The following is a 24,336-nucleotide window of genomic DNA, read 5'->3' as shown; positions in this document are numbered from 1 at the left end:
TTTTGCAACACTTCTTGCAACATTCATAAATGAAACAACTGGTCGGTAAAAACACATCACTCACATTGAGACATTTCAACAACCTTTGACCCACAGTACAGGAGTAAAAATAAGTTGCTTAATGGGAAATGTGATGAGGCAGCATGTGCATCTAAATGCAGTGCTGAATACCATAAACACTTCCTGTGCACAACCCACATGCCCACAAGGCAAAATGGATAACAGTATAACGATACAAAATTACAGTGCTCGTTCAGTTTTTAAATTGAAATTACATCTGATCTCTTCTATGAAGCCAGTACTCGCTGTATGATAACCATTCCAGCAGAAATACCATTGGAGCAATCTGTGTTAATATTTATGATTTACAGTAACAGGTCTTTCCAAGTCAGCTCAGTAACACAAACAGAATACAATACCACAATAATGCAGTTTAACTCAATTCTCAAATAAAAAAAATGGGCACAACATTTCCCAAATGTATACAGTCTATATATGAAAAATAGATAGACTATGTTCAAAAAAAGAAAACTTATTCGGACAGAACCTTTGTCTGACCTTTACTAATCTTCCATTGAGATGACCAACAGAGCTGTGGAATACTGGCGATTGGCGAAGGTAGTTTAATATTACAACAGGGAAAGCAGTGTGTGTGTGTGTGTGTGTGTGTGTGTGTGTGTGTATGCTTCCTAGACCTCGTAATCCGAAACTGTCATTGCGCTCTGGAGCTTTGCAAAGTTAGCAGGCCTTGTACATTCCTACTGACTGGATCTCAACATGAGAGCCCATACAATCTTTCTGCTCAACAAGGGGGAAAAATACATTTTAAGATGTGTGTTTAGGATGAGGACTCAGAGTCAGCTCTGGTCCTGGGTGCCTGGGATACTAATGGTTTTCATTCCAGCCATCTCAACACCAGGCAAATGATGTTAACTACTTGGCAGGATGTAAAACTAACAGCTGTGTTGCTTCATAGGACCGGAGCTGAGAACCACAGCTCTATTATTCTATTTGGCTGTACAGAGTTTGGCTCCAGTCCAAACTTCCATGCATGGGATTATTAGCTGTACAAGTTTAGCTCGAGTATGTTTTTAAGCCCAAGAGGTACAGCAGTGCAAAGGGAAGCAGTATAGCAATGGGGAGGGATTACAGTATAAGTGACAAATGCATACTGGTTTGTGTGCAAATTGCTAAATTATACTATGTTGAATGGCAAAAATGGCATATACTGAATAAAGTCAAACTAAAATATTATTATTTTAACCGCATAGTGATTGTCATTCATCACTTCGTAGTCGTTGGACGACGTATGAATTAGCATTACAATTGAGATTTTGGCAAAAATTTCCCTTAAGCCATAACCTAGCCATGTATAAAAGAAAATAAATCAAATTGCAGACAGTGGAAGATCTACCAGTTGTAGATAGTATGACCTCTACGCTTATGGGGTAGATCTCGTCTGGTTTCGACATTCTGTTTTCATTCAAGGTGAAAATCCTTGTCAACATCCTATCAGCTGTCTATACCAGCGGTTCTCAACGTTTTTGGCCGGGGACCCCCGGAGATGCTTTGGCAGTGTCTCAGGACCCCCGCCCCGCCCCCTCCCGACCCCCAATATATATTGACTGCTACAATAACCTTTTTTTTTTTTTTATATATTTTTTATCCCACGATTTTGTAACCCATTTTTCACCCCTGTGCCAATCATCTACTGTGATCCTGGGCTCTACACACCCTCCGCCAACCTGGGGAGAGCAACGGACTTAACTCATGCTCCCTTCATGCCCGAGTGTCCAAGTTGCTCCTTTACACCTGACAGGGGGGAGTTTCCCTGGTTGGACGTAGCGCGTGGAAGGAACACGTTATTCCAACCAGTTCCTTTCCCCTCCTAATAACCTTTTTTTAAATATAATTTGGGGACCCCCCGAAAATAATTTGGCGACCCCCAGAGGGGTCGCGATCCACGGGTTGAGAACCCATGGTCTATACCACTAGCAATATTTAAACAACAATACTACTACTAATAATGATAATTATCTATAAATCCCAGGACTCATTCTCCACTTTTTGCCAAAATATGCCACAGTTCTGACATCATAGAACTGATGTCATAGACTGGCCAAGTTCTCTCATGGGTATGTACTCTTGACAACAGGTACTGCACTACCTACAGTATAAATGCATGGAATCTCTGCAGGTCTGTCCCCAGCAAATCTACAGAACTGTCCTTACAATGGACTTAAAACTAGGCTTGTGTATCGTCAAGGACAGAGGGAGTGCAGTCCTGAGTCGGTTGGATCGGTGGTTGTTCAGGTACATCTATAAATCCAACAATTTGTGTCCCTTTTATGCGCATATATAAACTGTAGACTGGCCTCCAAGTATTACGATAAAGAGTACTGCACTAAGTACTCCGACAACGGGTGATATTTAGGCATGCGTTCCCAATGGGCATCGCCCTAATTAATAGTAATACTAATAATGAACAAAACCATATTTGTTGGCTAGCTAGTTAGCTACAGTAAATAATCACAGTTGTGCTTCTGACAGTTTACATAATATCTCAAGGCAACGCTTACAAACATGAGGTTCACAAACACTGGATCAATCATGAGCAGTGTTATTATTTTCAGCCTGACCCAGAGTGATGTAAAGAGAGAGTACCGACAACGTAAGTCCAAAATACTTTATCATCACGTGACCCACGTAGACCTCAGATAGCTCCAATTAGATGTTAAATTGATTCAGATGTGATAATAATTCATTAATGGTCTGTTCTGCTGAAAAATTGGTCCACACGGAGTTATTGCCACTCTGACTTTACACCACTCCGCTGAAACCACATTTTTCTGCAAATGTAATTAGTTGTAAATGTTACAATCCCACAGGTAAATTCACAACTGTTGTAAATGAGACCATGGCGGCTAGACATTCCTGTCTCACCCAACTCCAATCTATCCATAGACTAACATTCATTTTGAAAGGAAACTATCGAGGAAGATAACTCCATTATCTTCCTTGACTGCTTGTCTTCATTCACACTTACAATAGTTGAGAAAAATGAAACTAAGACATCTACAGGAGTGAAGAAAAGGGTAGACCTCTTCCTCAGCCCTCTGCATGTCTGTGGGCCCTTTCCTGTCACCTCACCTTCTCTCCTTCTCCACGTCTACTCCTCTTCCTCATCATCATCCTCGTCGTGGCAATGAGTGATCTCCTGCGGCGTTTGGGGGAACAGGTGCGGTGGCTGGATCTCACTGATGGAGCGTGTCAGCTGGTTTCGCTCGAACTCGTGGAGGTCTCCGTCCTGGCGATTGCGTGTGGCGAGCGGAGACTCTGTGTCCTTGATGTTGACGTGCGTGTGGTCCACTGTCGATTCGTGGGGCATCTGGGGAAGGATAGAGGAAGACAAAGGAATAGCGAACATTCCCTAGAGACAATTTCAACATTCTATTGTTGCAAGGACATGTGAACTCATGTGAAAATCTGAAAGTCTGCGGTTTACAATTGCAACACTATCACATGTTGACATTAAATGGCTCTGCAGGTGTCTAGCCGTTTATAAGCCGTTCATCACTGACTACACACACTTTTGTAGGCCAACTAGATAACTAAAGGTTGAAGATAAACGATTTATGTTGTTTCCCAAGGCAACGGTTAGAAACGGTTTACAAACTGACAACATATTGTATAACACGGATATTTCCAGACCTTGCATGTTGTAAATTTCTCTGGATGTGAGCATCCCCCAAATGCCTCAATTGTAACTGTACACATTATTGTCTATTTGTACACTCCATTTGTACACTCTAACATTATGAGTTAAATGAACACTAAGGATTTTCCTGTGTAAAATGTATACGGTCAAGACTCACCAGTACATGTGCGGCTCTGAACAGGTAGCTGAACGGGTAGTAGAGCAGGTTGATGAAGGAGGCGGCATAAAGGTCGGCATAACGCATCACCTGAGAGGCAAACAGGGTCTGTCTGGAGCCGCTACGGAACAGGCTGCCCATCATGCCGTAACACATGTCCATGTCATGAGTGATTTTCTGAATACAGGCAATAGAAGAAGGTCAGTGGAGGAACAGCTGGCATGGGTTAGAGATCCACGATGATTAAAACTATGACTAAATATAATGACAATTTTGTCAACAAATAAAAACTATACTAAAATGGACTAGTGGACAAGAGTAGAACTAAAAGACAAGTCAATTTATATTTCTAAATTACTTCTAAATGATCTATTCTACACGCCTGCAATTGTGTACACACGTATGCACATGTGCGTGTGTGTGGTAGTCTGGGAGCCGTGGGGGTGAACGTGGTTCGTCAGATAACGTTTTTTTCTCAACTGATTCTTGTAGCTTGGGCCTTGGGGTCACCTCTTAACAATAATCAAGAGGATGCCCAGTGATATCCCTTGAGCATTTTTAGTTATTAAGCCCTTAATGCCCGAAACACAAACAAACCCCGAAAATAAAGCTTTATATAATGCAAAAATACTTGGTCTAAATGCATCAAATTTTCTTTCTACAGTGTTTATGAATGTGAATATGCACCTTTCATGCCTGAAAACCCCCCCAAACCCCATAAAATATATTTTTGAGGGGCCTCAAAATGACTATGCCCAGTTTTCCGTGTTTGTGTAAACACAAACATTGAAGACAAAAGTGAAGATGTAGAAAAGAGGACGCAAATTGTGGTTGGCTGAATGACTTTTTGATGATTTGATGGTTGAGCACGCAATGTGATGTATGACATTGATGATGTCACACGGGTGTTTAATGTTTGTTTTTAATTAAATGTTTGTTTTAAAAACGCCATTGACAATGAAGGGATAATGTACGTCATTTTGTCCCTAACACAAACATTAAATGCCATTAACAATAAAGAGAATTTAATGTTTGTGTTGGCACCGTTTGTTTTATATCACCATTACATTACCTAATCAACATGAGTTAGACTTTAATATATTAGCGCCCCTCACTTCACACGGGTGTGATTTTTTTTTAATTTTTTTGATCTAATGCATCAACTTTTATTTTTGGCGTGTTTATCCATGAATGTGGATATGTACATCCATCCATCCATCCATCTTCAACCGCTTATTTGTAGTCGGGTCGCGGGGGCAACAGCTCCACCAAAGAGCTCTAGACTTCCCTCTCAGGAGCAACATTATAGTCCGTATTGTCAGGTCCCTTTTCCTTCACTTTCATTCCCATACCAAGGGTACATCCAATGCATTTTTGCATAGACAATACCCTGCTGGACTTTGGGTAAAAAGTTCTCCTTCTATCCTGTGGTATTTTGTCACAAGCCAGAACTGTATACAAAAGTGTATAACCAATAAACAAAAATCTTGTGCTGCTGTTTTTGCTTGTAAAATGTGTTATATTGATTTTGGCAACACAAAATCTTTCTCAAATGTCTGTACATATACAGACATTTATTCTGAACCAATTATTGGTGCCTTAGTTTACTTAGATCTTTAGATCTAGCAAATTTGTTAAAGAAAACGCTTCAACTTAAGTGGTTGACACCCAGCACAATGAAACATACACATAGTACATTTATTTACAAGCTTATGTTTCATACATAGAAAATGCCAAAACCTTCTGTGTAATGAAAGGTAGAAAAGAAAAGCAGCGCACCATGGCCCAAAATGGTTGAAAATCTGTCAACATTACAACGTTACAATTTGTATTCATGCATGCCTCGACGCGTCATCATGCATCGAATTTTCGTTCAAAGGAAGTAATTAAAATTTGCCTTTCTATGGACTTTTGATATAAAAATACACAAAAATTGAAATTTTCACATTGTTTTGGCATAGATTGGATATGCTCAAAAAGTGTGAAAAACATATTTTTCATTTCCCCATGTCTTTAAAGGGGGAGTGTCCCGGCCCGAGATTAACATTGCTGATAAGGTACATCACGTGGTCTGAATGAAAACAGTTTCAAACGACACGTGACTATATCTCAGGCTCTGACGTGACCTAGCATCTAGCCGAGCTGAGTGGCTAGCGCAATAAAGGCTAGTGGTTTTGAGGTAACCTTTTGCGTCATACTAGGTGAAAATATCATTAAAAAAATATTTTATTGCTTTTATTTATTCCTTACAATGACATTGAGTTGACGTGTACGTTTTAGGGTAAACTGTTACATAATCGCAATTTCGCATGACTAGTCCGTCTGAGCCCCCTCTCAGGCTCTCACCGCCGGGGCAGTGGGGGCACAGCGCCTCGACTTCTGTTCGTGCAGGCTGCACAAGCACACACGGGGGACGCCTCTCTCTCTCTCTCTCTCTCTCTCACACACACACACACACACACACACGCAGACACACACACACACACACACACACACACACACAACATTGTTTGAACATGTGAAATGTTTGTTTATGCATAATGAATTCATGAGAATCGCGGGCCGCGGTAAGCCTTGAACTCTGGCCGGACACAAGGCACTTCAGAACGGGGAGATTGCGAGAGGAGGTGGGGGTGGTTTTTTTTTTTTTTTTTCTCCCTCCGTATATCTCTCTCTCTCTCTCTCTCTTTAGGGTCTCAGAGGGAGACAACTCACCGAGTCCGAAAACTGTATTAAATTAATAGTTTGTACTTTGTAGAACTGTAACAAGCACAAAAACTATTCAATACAGTATTAAAATGTCTGCTTTGTTTGTTAATGTTTACAGATTTGCTCACGATTTATTGAAATTGAAAACGTGTTTACAGTACTTACAGTGTTTGCATAATCATTCACCATGAGCTGGCCCGTAAGTACGTCACAATCTAGATGCTAGCGTTAATAGCCTTTCGTTTCATTGCCTATATTATGTCAGATTGTCCGTCATGAGTGACTACTCGTCGCCATAATATAAATATGAAATGGGAATATTTAGGTCAAATTGCTGATTGATTTTGAACATGCATTAACAATAGCCCCGAGAAGATAAGAACACAAGACAACATGCATTTATTTATTCCAATTACTGCTGCTCTGTCCAATTTATTCATTACAGTCGAGCCAATCGCTCTCTGCCCTGTCCTTGGAATTGACGTAGGCAAGACTGTCTACAGAATTCACGAGTGAAAAACATTGTATGGGTAATCCGTAATTGGGTATTATGAGTCACTGTAAGTAACCGTGTCGGCCCCAATTCATGATGATTACGGATCCCCATGTCCCATTCATGCAGGTATGCATATGTCCCATATGTGCCCTCTCCCTCCGCTCATTCTGTAGCAGAGGGAGAGGGCCATTATGGGGCTAGCAGGCTAGTCTGCCCTACCAGAACAGCGGTTGTTTTTTAATGGTATAGTCACCCGCGGTCACAGTCTTAAAAATAAAAATATTTTCTCTAAAACTGCTTGGTAGGGCTATAGCTGGGAAAGCCTCCACTTCATTCAGTAGAGCATTAGACGTAACGAGCTGTCACTCATTCATTCATGCAGCCCCATGTTGCAAACACAAGGAAGGAAGGAACCTTCACTGCCTGCCCTGCAGCAGGCCAGCTATAGTCTCTCTCTCTCTCTCTCTCTCTCTCTCTCTCTCACACACACACCGCGTCTCGCCGTCTTGCAGTTGCAATGGATGACGGATAGAGCCGATGCTCTTCTTGGTAAATAAAAAACACAACTCTTCGCGTTCACAACAGCTATACACACAGGCTAAAACATACCGATAGAATCAACTTGGTGTGTGTGTGTGTGTGAGAGAGAGAGAGAGAGAGAGACCGCCCCTATATCGGTGTGTGTGTGTGTGTGAGAGAGAGAGAGAGAGAGAGAGAGAGAGAGAGAGAGAGAGAGAGAGAGTGTGTGTGTGTGTGTGTGTGTGAGAGAGAGAGAGAGGGGTGGACTCAGGTTAGGTTAGTCACAGGCAGTGGTAACGTTACGTGAAGCTCCAGGGCTCCGTGAGCCCTGTTCAGCACTTAGCCGGCTGAGGGCGTGTCAGCGGGGGGGAGACAGATAGACAAGATAGGTACGATGGTACCCGTCACGCGAAATTGCGATTATGCAACAGTTTACGCTAAAATTTACATGTCAACTCAATATCATTCTAACGAATAATAAATAATAAAAAAATAATTTTTCCACCAAACTTTAACCCAGCTATGAAGCTAAAAGTGACCTCAAAACCACTAGCATGAGTTGATAGCCACCAGGAACGCTAACTCGCAGAGCCCAGAGCCGCTCTGCCATTTAGCCCAGATACAAGATCAATTTTATTGGTCAAATTGAGCTGGCCCGACTTGACGTCACAATCTAGATGCTAGCGTTAATAGCCTTAATAGCTTCCCGAGAGGCGTGTCAGTCCCGCTTTAAGGTTTGTGCTGACCTAACTGCTCCCCAATGATGGATCTGAATTCTGAACATTTGGACAGAAATTATGTATCCAATTTGGAACCCATTACAGTGGGAGTGAGTCATTATAATTTTCCATCATGCTCACTTGAAGCACAATTAGGTAATTGTGCTCCTATTCAAAATATAAAAGGCACACCATTTAGATGGCTTGGTTGAATGCTTCTGAATGTTCTTCTGATTGTGATTCTACTGTGATTCATACTGTACTTGACCATCAATGGTCAAGTATGTTATTTCAGTATATGGACTGCTGAGCTTAATAACAGCCCTTAAATTCAGAGCACCTGATTGTACCTCTTGAATTGTTAAAAGGTGACCCTAAGTTACAAGAATCAGTTGAGAAAAAAACTGTATCTAACGAAACCACGTCAGTGTGGTTGAACTGGACATTGTTCTATAATTAGATGTTGATGTTGTCTTGTTAGTCTATAGGTTACTAGCCTGGTAAGTAAACCAACCACCCTGGAAGTGCATGGGTTCAGTTGGTTGAACTGGACATTGGTTCAATCATTTGGTGTTGTCTTGTTGTACTGTACTGGGATCAGTTTAACAGGATGCAAGCATCGATATTTCTGTGACTGGTTATGGTTCCAAATACATTTGCAGATTAAATCAAAACATGTTCCATTCCTGGATGTATTTCTTACAATTCACCTTTAGCTAAGCCCCACCCTCACCCACTTAGACACTCCTACTTGGACACTTTCCAATAAAATCGATTTTACACATTAAATACTGGTTTATTTTTGGAACCAACCTGAAGAAGGTCAGTAGACCGAAAGCTTGCCAAATAAATACGATTGTGCGCAGATCTGAGTGTGCGGAGCTTCCCTTAATTTCTTTCTCATGTTCCCTTTGTGGCTCCAGCACCTTTTTTCAGCGGATGAGTGGTGGTTCTTTTTTCCTTTTTTGGAACCAGACCTACAAAATCTCTTCCAAATCCGTCAACAAGGCCTGCCATTATGCACTGGAAAAATATGTGCGTGACATTACTTTTTTAAAACAACGTTTTATCATAATAGGAAAACTATTGGTGGAGGTTTGTCTAACCCATGTTATGCTTAGCTGTGTTTGGACCATAGCAGTTTGGGGAGGGGCTTAGCTATAGGTCAATTGTGTTTTTCATCAAAAGGATGACAGAAAATGCTATGTGAAATATTTTTTTAGATTAGATGGAAACATATTGGCTGACAAAAAAATAAAGGGCTAAAATAATTGTCAGACTAAAACTAGACTAAAATGTCAACCGTTTTCGTTGACCAAAACTAGGAAGCGAAGGAACGGTAAAGGCCAATTCTTATTTTGTCGCACGACCAGGTCGCTCTATGAAAACTTTCAACTGAAAGATGTGTGACAATGGAACACGTTTTTCAGTTGAAAATCAATGTATATTTGTCAACATGGTTGTCTACCTTAATGCGTCTCTGCAGTGTGCTGATATCAGGCCTCTCATTGCTGCTGCTGTCCAGGTTCCTGGGGACAAAACACAGCTCTAATTGTAGAATATACAGCGGTTCTCATACAAATACATATAATGAACACCCTGGTTTTACCCAATAGCCATGAGGTGGATGTGCATATTAGTATCAATATAACAACATTGATCAGATTGATCTGTGATTGACAGACGGATCAAGATTAAATATATCTGTGTCTTTATCCGGAGGAATAAATACTCAATACTATATCTAACATTCTATATCGCCACAGCAGCAAATAGAAAACATTGTCTGTGTGTCACTATGACGACATAGCATGGCATTACATACTGTAGCCATTCTGCCCTCTGAGATCAGTCAGCAAAGCACAATGATCAGAATGGAACAGAAGGGCACGGGTCGGCCTAGCGGCTGATAATCCAGCCTGACAGCGTGTCGCGGGTTCGAGTCCCGATCCAGACGACCTTTGCCTTACCCCCATCTTTCCCTGTTCCTGTCAACCTACTGTAAATCTATCAATAAAGGCAAAAAAGCCTTCTTGCAATCAAAGGCCTTTTGATTGCAAGAAGTCTTCTTGCAATCAAAACAGTTTAGCATTGATCAACATGAAATTGACTAAACACCTACAAATGTATTTAAGCTGATGTCTGTGTATCAGCAGGGGTTAAATACTCACTTGTAGAGCTCAGCCAATAAACAGTCCAGGGACTGAAGCTCCTCAAATATGGCTGGAAAGAAAAGAAAACAAGGTGCAAGAGATGCCACTCATGAGTACACAGTAAATGTATAATTTATTAAATTCTAATGTATCTGTGTGTGTGTGTGTGTGTGTGTGTGTGCGAGCGTGCGTGCGTGCATATATGTTTCCAGCCTCACCACTCTTGTCTGTCCACACATGCAGCTCCTGGGCCAGTTCAGGTATAACCAGGAAGGTCCTCCAGCCTTGACGCTTCTTGGATTTGAGAATGTCTCCAAAGATGTGGTCCCCAATGTACACAATGTCCTTCCCCTTGGCCCCCAGTAAGTCACACACTATGTCTGACGAACCTGGGACAACAGACATGGTTTCGTTGGTAAAACGCAGTAAACGGCTGTGAAATAAAATGAATCCTTTGCTCTCCTCTTACATTGTTCGGAGCATGTGGCTGATCTCAGAGCTAAGAATTATTCTACGGTGGTACTTCTAGGATAAGCCAATCAGATAAATTACCTAAAATGTATTGTAAATATATTCAGCTTTATTGTGTACGTCTTTCTCGAAATGTAGTTTTTGCCAATATACTGCAGTCCTCTCACTGCCAAACTTCTGTCTTGTTCTGGTATTGTGTAGACAGCAGGAATGCATTACGTGTGGTGTGCGCACTGTGCGGAGGACCATGCCATCATCACCAATTCACCTCCCCACTGAACAGGTGCCATGACTAGCAAGAAACAAGTATGCCTGATTTATTTATAGTTAGTTACACACCGAAAATAGCAGATCTACAATTTCACAACGCGTCGCAGCAGGTGGCGGTGTGACCCTGTAGATTGGCCCTTTTCGGGTTGCGACTCCCACGCACAAGTTGTGCCGTCAAGGTGGAAGTGAATGGCTGGTAATGGTGTGCTTGGTGTACATTCTCTGGATTATAGGGAATACTAAATAATAATATAATATATAAGATATATGAAATAAAATAGATTAATATGTTTTCAGAGTAACCAAAGACGCTTTACATGGGGGGGGGGGAGGGGGCAGACAAAATTATTTGGGGAAGAAAAAAACTAAGAAAAGGCTAAGACTAATGTACTAGAGCTCTTCACAGGTCACACCATTCCGAAAGCACCCGACAGGATCCGAGACCCATACGGGTCGGATACATATTGATAAAAATCACTCTGGGCTGGGTCGGTATCGGTTCTATTACCTCTTAACTCGGGGTCTGTCTATCATTATGTGGAATACCTGAGTGGATCCGAGACCACCTGTACTACTCTTTGACAGTGTGTGCACCTGCCCTGCGGCGCACTGCACTGTTCAGGAGAGAAACGCAATGAAGTGCTGTTCAACTTCTGCAATGTTTTAGGCTGGTTTAGGATCAGATTACTGCAGCACAAAAAAAAAAAGTTGAGCTACGCAATGCATGCGTATTGCGTAAACCCTCAGGACTGAGCTCTTACAGTAAATAAATACACATGGTGTTACATTACAGGCTGCTGACAGCAATGCTGTCAACGCTTCTGCTTTTATTATCTTTTTTTATGAGGCAGAAGGACCACGTTTGTTCTTCATTACTGGGTTCCTGGAAGTAGAGTGAATTTGAGGGCTGGTTATTCCAAAACTAATAATCTATTCATATAACCAATTGTATTAATAATCTTGCATTCATTGTAATTGAGGCAAAGTTGACAATAATCGTGATACTGATTTGAAGTCACATCGCCCAGCCCTAACTGAGTGTATGAGTGACCACAATTTGCCGCTGCGGCACTGTAGCAGCAGTCTGCAATGCTGTGGGATGAATATGCTAGTACACAGTAATGCCACATTTACAGTATAGATGGTAAGCTCACAAGTTCACAAGTAGAAGTCAGGAAAATGGTTTGGAATCTCATTCTTTACCTCCAGAGTACACAATGCCATGCTGGAGTGGTCCTGTGTATGTGCCGATCTTCAGGCGGCCTGTTGTCTGAAAGAGGAGCTGGTCATTAGAAGTCGTGTCCATTGGATGCATCCAGTTCATACAGGGTGCTGTAACAGCTTATTAAATTAATCTATTTTTAACTTTCTAGTATATTTGCCAAAGAGGACAAGAAAGTTCCACGCAAAGCCAAAACACCCACAAGCAACCAGTAGCAGATCAGCATGGGAGCATATTGAAAACAACTTTGCATGCAAGCAAAGACTATAATATAAAAAAATAAGCTATCTGTGAATAGCAACCTGTTGAAAAAGCATCAGAATATTTGGAGCCAGCCCTACTCATGACACTTTTGCTTTCGACATACCAGTTCCCGCACATCATCACACCATCTTCTTCTGCCGTCGTTTCCATAATTCGTTGCTGTTGGGAGGAAACCACCTAACTCCACTTTTGAGGTTTTAGATTTTTCTTTTTTTGCATAAATCAGGTTGAACACCCTTTAAGTCAAAAATATTGAACCAATGAAAAGTAGTAAAAAACCCATGGGCTCTCTTAACTCCATTGGACCCTCTCAAACTGTCTGCTAAAACAGCTAACTCCACCACCCCTCCCCCTCTCATGAAAGTAATTGACAATATATAAAGTCACAATACCAACTTTGATGAGGCAGTATTGCTTTGTTTTCAAAATATAAGGTTTTCTTCATTTCCTGATAAATGAAAAATGTGGACTCAAGTGGTTTCTTCCCGACAGCAGAGATGTACAAGGACCTGGGACAAAGTGGACTTAGTGGGGTGCCAATTTTGGTCTCCCCCGAGTGGTCTCAAGGCAAGCTAAACAGGGCCACACCAGTGACATGTAACTTGCTATTGATTGGCCGAGGTCATGATGTTTCGGTAGACTGAAGGACTGTATTGCTCTGCTCTGGGACTTCAGAGTGGGTGCGATGTAGTGATGGGGTCATGCCGGGTGGCGACGGACCACCTCTGAGTTAGCAGTTTGTTGAAACAATGATATCACGAACAGCAATAACAATTGGTGTTATGGTACAACTCACTGTATCCACTTGTCTCAGTACTGTTCCCTCTCCAAAGAAAAGTGGTTTACGGGCATCTACCAGGATCAGATCAAAGTAGGACTTCCAAGGTCTGTGGGGCATACCTGCCTGTGTTTGTGTTACACACACACACACACACACACACACACACACACACACACACACACACACACACACACACCTCATGTACTATCTGATACAATGTTCCATGAGAGTCAAGATGCCACTTTTGTTAATGCGTTCTGAATGTTTTACCTTTGGCCCATGGGGAAAGTCAAACAGGTAGGTCATGATTTTCTGAAAGGACATTTTACAAATATGAGCAATCGAGCAATAAAAATAACCCAAAACAAACATTTAAATAAATACTACAGGTATGTACCCACTGAGAAGCGTTAAAGGAGGTGCGATGGGTTCAACTCTGTTAGTCTCAGAACAGCTCACCTCTGTGTATTTGTAATCACTGTTGGTAGCCAGGAAGACCTTAGTCACTTCGTTCATACGACTCAGGAGGAGAGCAAGCTTAGGCTGGACAGAGGCAGGAAAGAGAGACAAGAAGTGAGGGATAAGGTCTGAGACGTATCTCCAGAGAAATGGCTTAATTCACCAGAACATGTTATATTGAATATTGATTGAATGCTATTCAATGCGGAAATACAATCAATAACAAAGGCATTGGGATACATACATAAAGGTACAGTAAAATGTGTTATATAAACATCCTAATTATATAGTTTAACTTGTGTTAAAAGGAGTTGAATGCAAAAACAGATTTTCCATTGCCCTTCCGACCATAAGTAAGCATTTTAGCATTTTATTGTACTGGAGACAGGTAATAGTGCTACTGCTCCTTTATATGGAAAGGAGTCAGGTGAGATGGTTTCTACCATCAAATACGGATGCCTACTGCAGAGTGCCTCCACAGGGAGGTCTTGCAGACGTACCCAGCTGGGAAGAGACCACAGGGCAGAACAAGGACCAGATAGTGGGATTATACCTCCACGCTGGCTTGGGTAGAATGGGTACGGCTCAGGATTAACAGTTAAGAGTTAGCTAATGTAGCCCAGGATAGGGAAGTGTGGATTCCCGGCCTAACGCTAACCCTCTGCTGGAAGTGGAACTGTTCTCTCTGTGATTGGAATCCGGATAAGCAGTAGAAGATGGATAGATGGAAAGACAAGAAGAACTGTGCTACACTCAACAAAAACGTCTTGTTCTCTCTATGGGGAGAAACAGAGGCTGTGAAACAATTAGAAACTAGTAGAATTAGATTTTAGAGGATTATATAAATAGGAATGATATTAAATAGCTGAAAATCAATCAAATGAGACTCCTTTAGACAGTGGCCCAGGCAGCTGGCATAGTGCTCTGGCCACCTAGAATGCAAATTAATCCTGACGACCTTTGCTGCGCGTCACTCCCCATCTCTCCACATTTCCCGTCAGTCCTATAAATAAATAATAAAATCCCCAAAACAAATCTTAAAAAAAAAAGAAGAAAAAAAAAGAATGGAGACTTTTAAAGCAGATTCACATTACTTCCCCAGTGCTTTTGCTATTGAAAGCACATGGTACAGTATGTTTAGACCGCTGCATTTACTCACATCCTTTACCACATACTTCTCCAGGTTTTCAACTGTCTTTTCTTTTAAAGTCCCCTATGAATGATCCAAAATAAAACACAGACATCAGAATACAACAGAGTATATTTAACCACAAACTCTTTATACTGAGTATACTAATACAGTAACAGTATTGAGTTGACCGGCGTTGGCTCTGGATCTGTCTGTTCCTTTTTCCCTCTGCACCAAATCTCTTTGCTGAAAATGGCTGATCTAAAAGCTCACAACGTGTCACGTATACACGTGTTGTTAGCTTGTACATCTGCCGTTTTTGGCAAATGTTCCACCAGAATTGGGATGCTAGGGTGCAAGTGTTTAAGCACTTAAACCGCAGGGCCCCTATTCTGAGCAAGTCATGACAGGCGAACATTTGTTGAAAATAGGTGGAGATTTGCCAAACGCAGCCGAGATTTCGTATAGAGGGAAAAGGGATGCATGGGTCCAAGTATAGACTGGAAGACCCCGGTCAATGAAATATATACTGCATGTAGGGTTCAAATGGTTAAAGCAATTAGATCAATTTAAGTAAATGTGATCGTGGCATAATTGTAGGAGAAAGCTGGAAAATTAAGAGACGATTTACCCTTAAATGGACATAATCCACGGCATCACGGACATCCTGAAACATGCTCTTGAAGGACATGAAGAGGTCTCCATTTTTAAAGCCCATCTCACCACTGGGGAAAGATTCACAGACATAATATACTGTACACTTATATTATACACTGTATTCATTATATTTCTAAACCACATAATTGATTCTTTGCAAACTGTGGAACAGTTGCATGTTTTCCTTGCTGCTGGTAGTTGACTGTAAAATCTAAACAACTTACTTTGCGTAATTAGGGCAGTTGGTGAAGAAGTCAATAAGGCAGGCGAAGAGGTACGTTTCTGATGAAGATGGCAAAACACTAGAATAGGTAAAGCCTCATAATGCACTGCTCACACATTTTGACATATCACAGCCAATTCAACACAATTGCTTTTACATGTACATATATAATGTGTGTGAACTGTTTTCATATAGTGCTACTATTGTTTTTCCTCATAATGAGAACTTACTCCTGCCATAAGGTTGTGAATGCACAGAAGATCGTATCTCTACAGTACATTTTGCAGATTTTAATATATCCTTACCAGGAAGGTTAAAGAGGGTATTGAGGATATAGAAGCGGTCTGTATCTCCACGCTGAATAAACTTGTTGGGGTACATCTCCCTGATCTCAGGCCTGTATAGGATACAGAATAAACAGAGATGAGCCTTTTCTGGGAATTGTATGACCGTAACGTAAGTCCATTGTTTCCATTTACTGGAGTTGGTATTTCATTTGTCACATTGTCCACTTTTTATGCACATTGTTTTCTAATCATCAAAAAACCCACAAACGTCTAGTTTCTATAAATTCCTCAAATATCTTTAAAACCATTTTGTGTGCATGAGATGGGTGGAAAATGATGATAAATGAAACTGTGCGATACAGTGCAGTAGAAAAACATTTACTGAATAAATACATTATGTAAAGGTTTCCCGTCATAGCAGACATAGCTGTGAACTGTGGACTGGCTAACATGTATAACGCAATGGCAACAAGTGTGTTGGTTGGGACTGAGGTTAGTTTTTTGGAAAGATTGATCTAACGAAAGTTTACAACCTCCTAGAATTATTTTATAACAAATGATCTGTGGGCATTGATCTGTGAGACGGACTGTCTCGGTTGTTTCATATTTTATTCTCTTCAGCCCGGGTGATGGAAACAACTTGTGTTTTAGGCTTCTTCGGGTATTTGAACAATCTCCCTACTAAACGTTATTTGACATTCAATGAAAACAGAGTAGCAGATCTCACCCCCTGGTGAAGTTGAAGCCGTGTGCACACACCAGGATGTTCCCGTACGCATCCACCTTCAGCAGGTTCCCATACATCGCGTCAAACACTAGACCTCTGTGAACAAAGCCAGCAGAGAGAGAGCGAGTGTGTGACAGAGAGATTGAGATGCATGATAAGAGGTGTCCAGAGAGATAGAGAGAGACAGGAAAGAAAAAAAGAGTGTGTGCAAGACAAGACAAGAGACGTGATGGGTTATGACTTCAGTGTAGTGCTGCACGATTCTTGCTCAAATGTGAATCTCGATTTTCCTCCACAAAGAGAGATCACGATTCTCACACGATTCTCATAATTTCCATGAAAATATGTAAAAAAATAACCCTAGCCCTAAAATGAATTGGACAGCCAACTAGTGTTGCACGATTCTTCACAAAATGAGATTGCATAGGTGTCTGAATCTACCTCTTGATCTTTTTTCCATTAATTGTGCAGCACTACTTCAGTGTTCTTTTTTATTTGATTTACACCAACCTGGTGGGGAAGGAAGGGTCATAGACGAAGTTGAGAAGCTCTTGCGGATACCCAATAGACACCAGGCGCTCCACTGTCAGTTCAAAACCCAGCGACTCGTACTCTGGGGATTTGTACACTGAAGAAAGCAGGACACGAGTTCACGGATATGTAACATTCATTCAAGTTCACAAAGTCAAATATCAGGTAACCTTTTGGTTAGAGCTCATGATATGACCACAAAATGAACAATTCAGCTGTTAACGACCCCTGTAAATCCAGGTTCTTTGAAATCTTGCTCCCAACCTTTGATAAGCTTACATTGTTGAACAGGGCAGAGATCACACTGTCATATACTCATATTGCTTCTCAATCTCCTCCCTGGCAAATTGTTTCCTGTTCCAACTCTAGAGATTCCCCCGTCGACAAACCGGGGAAGAGTGATCTTTGTTACTAGCTATTAGCTACTATCCCAACAGTGCCCTGTATCAGTTGAGGTCATCGCCTCCCATTTAGCACCTGGCTCTGGTCCACAGCGACTTAACACTGGCATCCCAGATCAACCCCTTCCCCACAACCCCTACCACTTTCACTCATCACTAGCCACAGTAGCATGTGGAGTTAGTTTACCGTCCACTCATCGGCTGGGCAGGTCCCTAGAAGCAGCCAGATGTGAGCACCTTGAGTTAAAATGGTAAGCTCCAGTAATCAGAGTGTGGGGGTGGAATTGGAGGGGGAGCAGGGGTTGTAGACAGGTTGCAGAGAGGACATGGAGTGAATGGAGTGATAGGGTGCATTCTGTGTGTTACAGTCGAGGCATGGAGTCAGGTTGTAGGGTGGAAAGACAAGAGCCAAGTCAAGAAATGTAGGCTGTATGCAGGTTGTATCACCTCCAACTACCAGGTTTAGCACTGCCGTGTGTGTGTGTGTGTGTGTGTGTGTGTGTGTGTGTGTGTGTAGCAATAAAATCCAAAAGCCATCCCTTGCCGAAGGTTGATTTAGTTTGTGGGTTATACATGAGTAGTTCGAATTTGTGAACCTGCACATACCTGCCAGAGTGTAGTCCATATCAAAACCAAAACATTTGATCTTCTCACATGCCAGGCTTCTGTTGACAAAAACTCTGGGTAGAAGGAAAACAAACAGTGGGTATTTTAATGCATGATGACAAAGAACAAATGTCAGAGCAAAAGGCTGCAACAGAAAATGCCTGACAACACAGGAGCCTTTATTAATGTTAGCCACAAACTATAAATGACAAATCTACTGTATGTACTATTACAGATATAGGTGTGCTGGGAGATAATAAAGTGATAGGATAATGAATTAATTAAATTAATGTATCAATATTGCCGTTTTCTTGAAGGTCATGTCCACACTAATACATTTTCATTTGAATGCAGCCATTTAACACTAATTAGTAATTATGCTAAAGACGTGAATACATGTCCTGGGAATCATAACCACAGGGTTCCTTGGACGTGTATAGAAATTGACGTGTAAATTAAAATGAATCGATTATTATTTTTTGGTTGGCCTTTCCTTCTGCAGCGTACACCTTGTGTTTTGCGCCTTGTTTGCGGCCGGATTAGAATGGCTCATAACTCTCCATGGTTTTGACCAAAAGGGCAATGCTCTTCATCTGGTCTTCATTTCTGACTTCAGGAAGCATCTCGTTTGGAATATAAACGCATCTAGAGAGACTTTAGGTGTACCACTAGCGTGAGGTAAGAACAGAAGATTATACCTCCCAGTTTTGGGGGGGTAACGGAAGGTGGAGCTTTTCAGAGTAAACTCTGCCCATCTGCCTGGCAATCTAGCGCAAATTATTCCCCCTTACATTGAATATAAAATACGAATATTCTTGATAATTTATTGAAATATAATGAATGAACTCAATAATTGCCCAGAACTAAATAATAATTGACAAAAGCCCATTGAAAGGGCATTCTGTCAATGTATCTTTGAAAATAAAAGGCAAAGCTCGTTAATAGACATAAAATACAAAACAAAGCAAAACAGGGCTCATGTCAGTTTCCCTTTGGTTTACCAATGGTTGCTGAATGAGAAGTTATTTTTAAGGAAACTTCCAAAGAGTTACTAAAATAAAACAGATGAAGCAAGTTGCAACCACAACAACAACAAGCATGCAAGGTTTTTGGTTACAGTAACCAATCACTGCATCTGAACCAAAAACTTCTTTGCCAAGCACCAAATCTTAATTATCCAATAAAAAGAAAGGTGCACATTTCCCCCATCTTTTCGCTACGAGGACTACCTGCCTATCGTAGTGTTCCTTACAGTGTTTGCAATGGGTTTAAACCTCTATAGCAGACAAAGGCTTATGATTTCAACACATCTGTAAACAAGACCATCTCCACGGCCAACACCCATTTGTACACATTTCGAACAAAAGAAAGTCTTCAAAAGTAATGTCAAAGAACAAAAAAGGAAACTCTCATGCTAACCACCCACTTCATTGTCTGCATAAATCAAAAAACCTACATAAAATTCTGTTATCAAATTCTGACGCAATCCTGGCCGAAGTTTCTATTCAGATGATGTGGGGTGACACTGAACTGATGGATGGGGATGGGCGGAATGGAAATCAAATGAAAGGACACAGAATGACCGAGGAAACGGATTCAAGAGCAGCAACCTACTGTTGCTTTGGATCCACAGCCCAACTCACACTCGGGATCAGTATGGATTTAACAGCAGTTCCATGGAGATTGGATGGTCAATCAGTTCACATGATACCCCCTCCCAACAACAACAACAACAACAAAAGGATGGCATACCTCATCGCAGGATGGTTTTGAGCCAGATCCTTTGGAAAGCTTTGCGATAGAGAATACATGTGTGATGATGACAGCATTAAGCCCGATTCATTATTCATACTCCGTTGCATCGTTCTGAGAAAACAGCCGGCCTACCCGGTGCGTGCTTGTAGATCTGTTCTTCTCTGCATTAAGGCAGAGCATAAATTAACCAGTACTGCTGCTATACCCCATTACTGTACTGTAGTACTGTGGTCTTGCTTCACTGTCAGTGCATAACCAATACGTTATGTCATACAACTGCATTACCAAGAGGACATATGATAGGGCTGTCACAGTTAAGTTTAGGCCTATGTTGGTACAATACAAGGCAAGTTTAAGTTTACTTTTTTTTATGGTCACATCCAGGGGTGCACTGATCGCTTCACGCAACATCACATAATTCCCAGTTGTTTATTTCACGCGCACACACAGGTACGGATGTGCAGTTGTGCATGCGCGTGCACGCTAGACCACGCCCCCCTCGATTCAAGAACCCAAAAGGCTACTTTGCAAGTATACCTCAGCCTCAGTTTCGTTACTGCAGAGACTCATGCTATAGCATGCTGATGATGCTGGTTGGAGATGTTCTGTGGGCACATGAAGGCGTTCAAGTGGCGTCATTAAAATAGAGTTCCCTCAGTGAAAAAAACCCACCATTACACCCATGGTGACAGCAATCAGCATTTCAAAAAACACTAGAGAAAAAAATATACCGGTACATACCTGTAGTCACTACAGGTATGTACCGGTATTTTTTTTTCTCTAGCGTTTTTTTAAATGCTGATTGCTGTCACCAGTGTAGTGTATATCAGAGGTGGGGACTTGGACTCGAGACTCGACTTGGACTTGAGTCCCGATTTTGATGACTTTAGACTTGCTTGATCAAATCAAAAATAGACTTGGACTTGCTTGGGACTTGAATGCCAAAGACTTGAGACTTGACTTGACTTAGATAGACTTCTATAGATCATATGCAAACAGTGGCATTTTGCATTGAAAAGTACAGGGTGGCAACGGACTGGCATTTCATGAACTTAATGGCAAGATGGCTGCCGTGTGAATATGGTCTATAATATATTATATAGTTTCACCAATTAATTATTCTATTCAGTCATATAATATATGATATGATATAATATATCAGATTACTATCTGCTGATTGCCCTCTTTTCTATACAAAGGTAAATACCTAATAACCAACCGCAGGCCTGTATAGTTTATTCAGTTTGAAATAAATCAATTCAAACTCACATTTCTGCTCCAAATATTGAACAAGAATTTTGTTAACGTGACAGCTCTTGCACATGTTTTTGGCAAAGTGTACTTTTTGAGTTACCATTTTATTCACATTCCCAAGATACTGGCTGAGCCTTGATCATTACAGTCAGTGTCCAAAACCCTGCTCCACCATGTGTTTGTTCTCATAACACACATACAAAAGGAAATAACACAATGCAATCAACATACAGTACATTTTTGACACAGTCATACATACAGATGACTGTAGATACGTTGTCTCGGGGAGAGTACCGTTCTATAAGTGTCTTTGTTTTGTTTATGTATTTATTTGGACTGGAGTAAAGTGTTCTCACAGTCTGTGAACCCTGACATATACCTGTGGTGAGACTCTCGTCTGTATTTCTTCATCGTCACACCGTCCATATTGGCTGGAAGTTCTGCATAGTTCTGTAAGCGGTCGCTCCATGAAGTCGCCATGTTGAAACCTTTACAAACTGTTCCTGTGAGGAATGGAGAAGTATCAAATGAACTGAGGCTGCAATGATATGGAAGAAATAAATGCAAGTGACAGCATGGTGACTATTTACGTTCCGGGTAACTGTTCGTTTTAATCTGCTCAGTAACATGTGTCTGGGTCAATACACACTCAAGAAAGACCAAAACAGCAACAGGAAGGATATACTGTCTGCAATATTCAACTAATAATCTAACTCATAGCTTTGTCTGGGACTTTAGACGTCACGTGACATAATACCTGGTATATGTCTATGATATAAAAATCACACCCGTGTGAACTGAGTGGTGCAACTCCCCTCTCTCCACCCCTCTCCTCTCTCTATCTCTCTCATTAGCAGGCAACAGTGCAGCACTAATACTATCTCTCTCTCTCTGTTTCTGGCACAACAGCGCCCCTACTGGTACGGTAGTCATAGTCATACTGGTGCTCATGAACCAACACATACATAGGCACACACATAGGTGAACACGGACATTGCTGTTCCTTGGAGTGGTTGCACCACTCAAAAACAATTAGATGTCAAGAGCTGCACCCACTGTCTACAGCAATAAATATAGCGGTGGTCAGACACTGATTTCTGAACACCGCAAAAAATCTCGCCTGCCACTACTTACTGCCTTGTCAATCTTATCAGCTACACCCAGACAACTGGACCACAAGCAGAGCTCACCACCAGGCTGGGCCAGGCGACAATGTTACTTTAAAGTGCACAGTAGCATCCTCTGTGTATCTATCTATAGGTCTGTCACAATTATTACATAATCGCCTAATCGCAATAATTTGAGATAGTCACTTTATTTAGCATAATCTTCATAATCATTTCCATTGAAAGATTTTATACATTTTCCAAAAATAGTACAAATATGAAAATCACACATCATTATATTATTTTTTACATTTTCTTCAAAGTATATTATTGCCAGTAGTGTACATTCAAGTCATTTGTCGTATCTGCTGCTGCTCTGGGCAATTGAAAAGTAAGAACCAAACAAAAATTCAAAGTTGTATTCATATGTTCCATTGTTCAATGCCAAAAACAATTAAATCGTTAATTGCAATTATTAGAACTTCAATTTCTAGTCGTGAATCGAGACGCAACCATTTGTAATTCTGACTGGAGGCAGTGGGGGGTGTACAGATAGACAACCAAATGGACCAATAAGTTGTCCATTTGTACTCTCCCAGGCAGAGTTACAAATGGATACAGAGGATTTCTCATTTTACTGCAGGCAAGCAGAACAGCATAACAAGCTGTAAAATGCAGGGTCACAGCTGTCACACTGTGCTGCCACACAGTGCCAAGAGTTACATCCACATTAGTGACACTAATCGAATTTTAATTTATATGAGACACATTTTATTTAAACAGTGGTTCTAAAAGTGGGATCAGTGTTGGTCAAACTATACCACTTATACTGTAGTATGGTGGCTACTGGGTTTTTGCATAATATTACAAATAGAACGATTTGGAACATTTCAACAACACAATCTTCTCTTATGGTTCCCTGTAGCCCCTCTCGGAACCCTACATAAAGCTTTTATGAAATTTGATAATCAAAGTGTCAGAAACTTTACTACATTTGGGTTCTGCTTGCGGGGCTAGGTTCCCTGCTGAAACAAACGTGTGAGAGCCACTGGCCTGTACCAACATGACATCATGAAGCCGAGAACACGTCACATACTGGTAATAAGTTTACCTATAGTCACAGAATTCGATAGGTCCTCTGCTGTGTGTGTGACACATAGCAGTAGTACATTTCTATAGGTCTGGTCTGACAGCTGTGTCCCCGCAATGAATATAAACTGAGCATTGCGCCAAGCTAAGCTAGCCAGCTAGCGGACTCGGGAAGTATGCAAAGTTATATTTAATGAAAGGGAACGCCTGCATACTAAAATTTTACTGACGCTTCAATGCGACAGGGTGACGTCTGGTTTAATGTGTAAAATGCATTCGTTCCAAGAAAGGCAAACAAATTCGACAGTTCAGTTCCACTCACCCCTGCTGAATGTAAACTCCTTCTGCTTGTGTTGTCAATGTGATGGATATTAGTATACTGACGGAGCATGCGCAATGCCGAGCAACAATTGGGCAGATAGAGATACAGTAAATAGAAACAAACAACACACCACTCACTGGCCGACTGACAGAGTGACAGTGAGTGATAAAATCACATGTCTTTATGCAGATAGAGATAGTCGACCCCCCGAGGCCCCAGCTAAATTAGGAACAGTTTAAACGGGGCCGGGGCACAGAATTTAAGGAACTGGTTGGAATAACGTGTTTTCTTCCACGCGCTATACGTCCTAC

General features: G+C 41.3%; 1 protein-coding gene across 2 annotated transcripts; it reads right to left on the bottom strand.

Annotated features, from left to right (window-relative positions):
- Nucleotides 1–52: 52 nt before the first annotated feature.
- On the bottom strand, nt 53–24,078 carry nt5c2a (5'-nucleotidase, cytosolic IIa). 2 transcript variants are annotated; one of them, XR_013965314.1, is made up of 19 exons: nt 24,026–24,078; nt 21,888–22,011; nt 18,500–18,573; nt 17,472–17,589; nt 16,962–17,057; nt 16,253–16,344; nt 15,949–16,006; nt 15,699–15,792; nt 15,098–15,151; nt 13,939–14,022; nt 13,750–13,791; nt 13,495–13,602; nt 12,416–12,482; nt 10,690–10,860; nt 10,490–10,541; nt 9,787–9,847; nt 3,876–4,052; nt 1,897–3,388; nt 53–1,638 (listed from the first exon to the last, which is right to left on the bottom strand). XR_013965314.1 is itself a non-coding variant. In XM_080782549.1 (18 exons), the coding sequence occupies exons 2-18, from the start codon at nt 21,986–21,988 to the stop codon at nt 3,170–3,172; spliced, it is 1,668 nt and encodes a 555-aa protein (XP_080638675.1). In that variant the 5' UTR covers nt 21,989–22,011; nt 24,026–24,078; the 3' UTR covers nt 53–3,169. The 2 variants fall into 2 exon arrangements, 1 of the variants encoding a protein (XP_080638675.1); XM_080782549.1 differs by having other exon boundaries at nt 53–3,388.
- Nucleotides 24,079–24,336: the final 258 nt, after the last annotated feature.

The sequence above is a fragment of the Protomyctophum bolini genome (genome assembly GCF_963924005.1).
Source record: "Protomyctophum bolini genome assembly, chromosome: 14".
In the NCBI taxonomy this organism is placed as follows: Eukaryota; Metazoa; Chordata; class Actinopteri; order Myctophiformes; family Myctophidae; genus Protomyctophum; species Protomyctophum bolini.
Note: the sequence above shows the minus strand (reverse complement) of the source record. Positions and strands in the feature narration are given on the sequence as shown.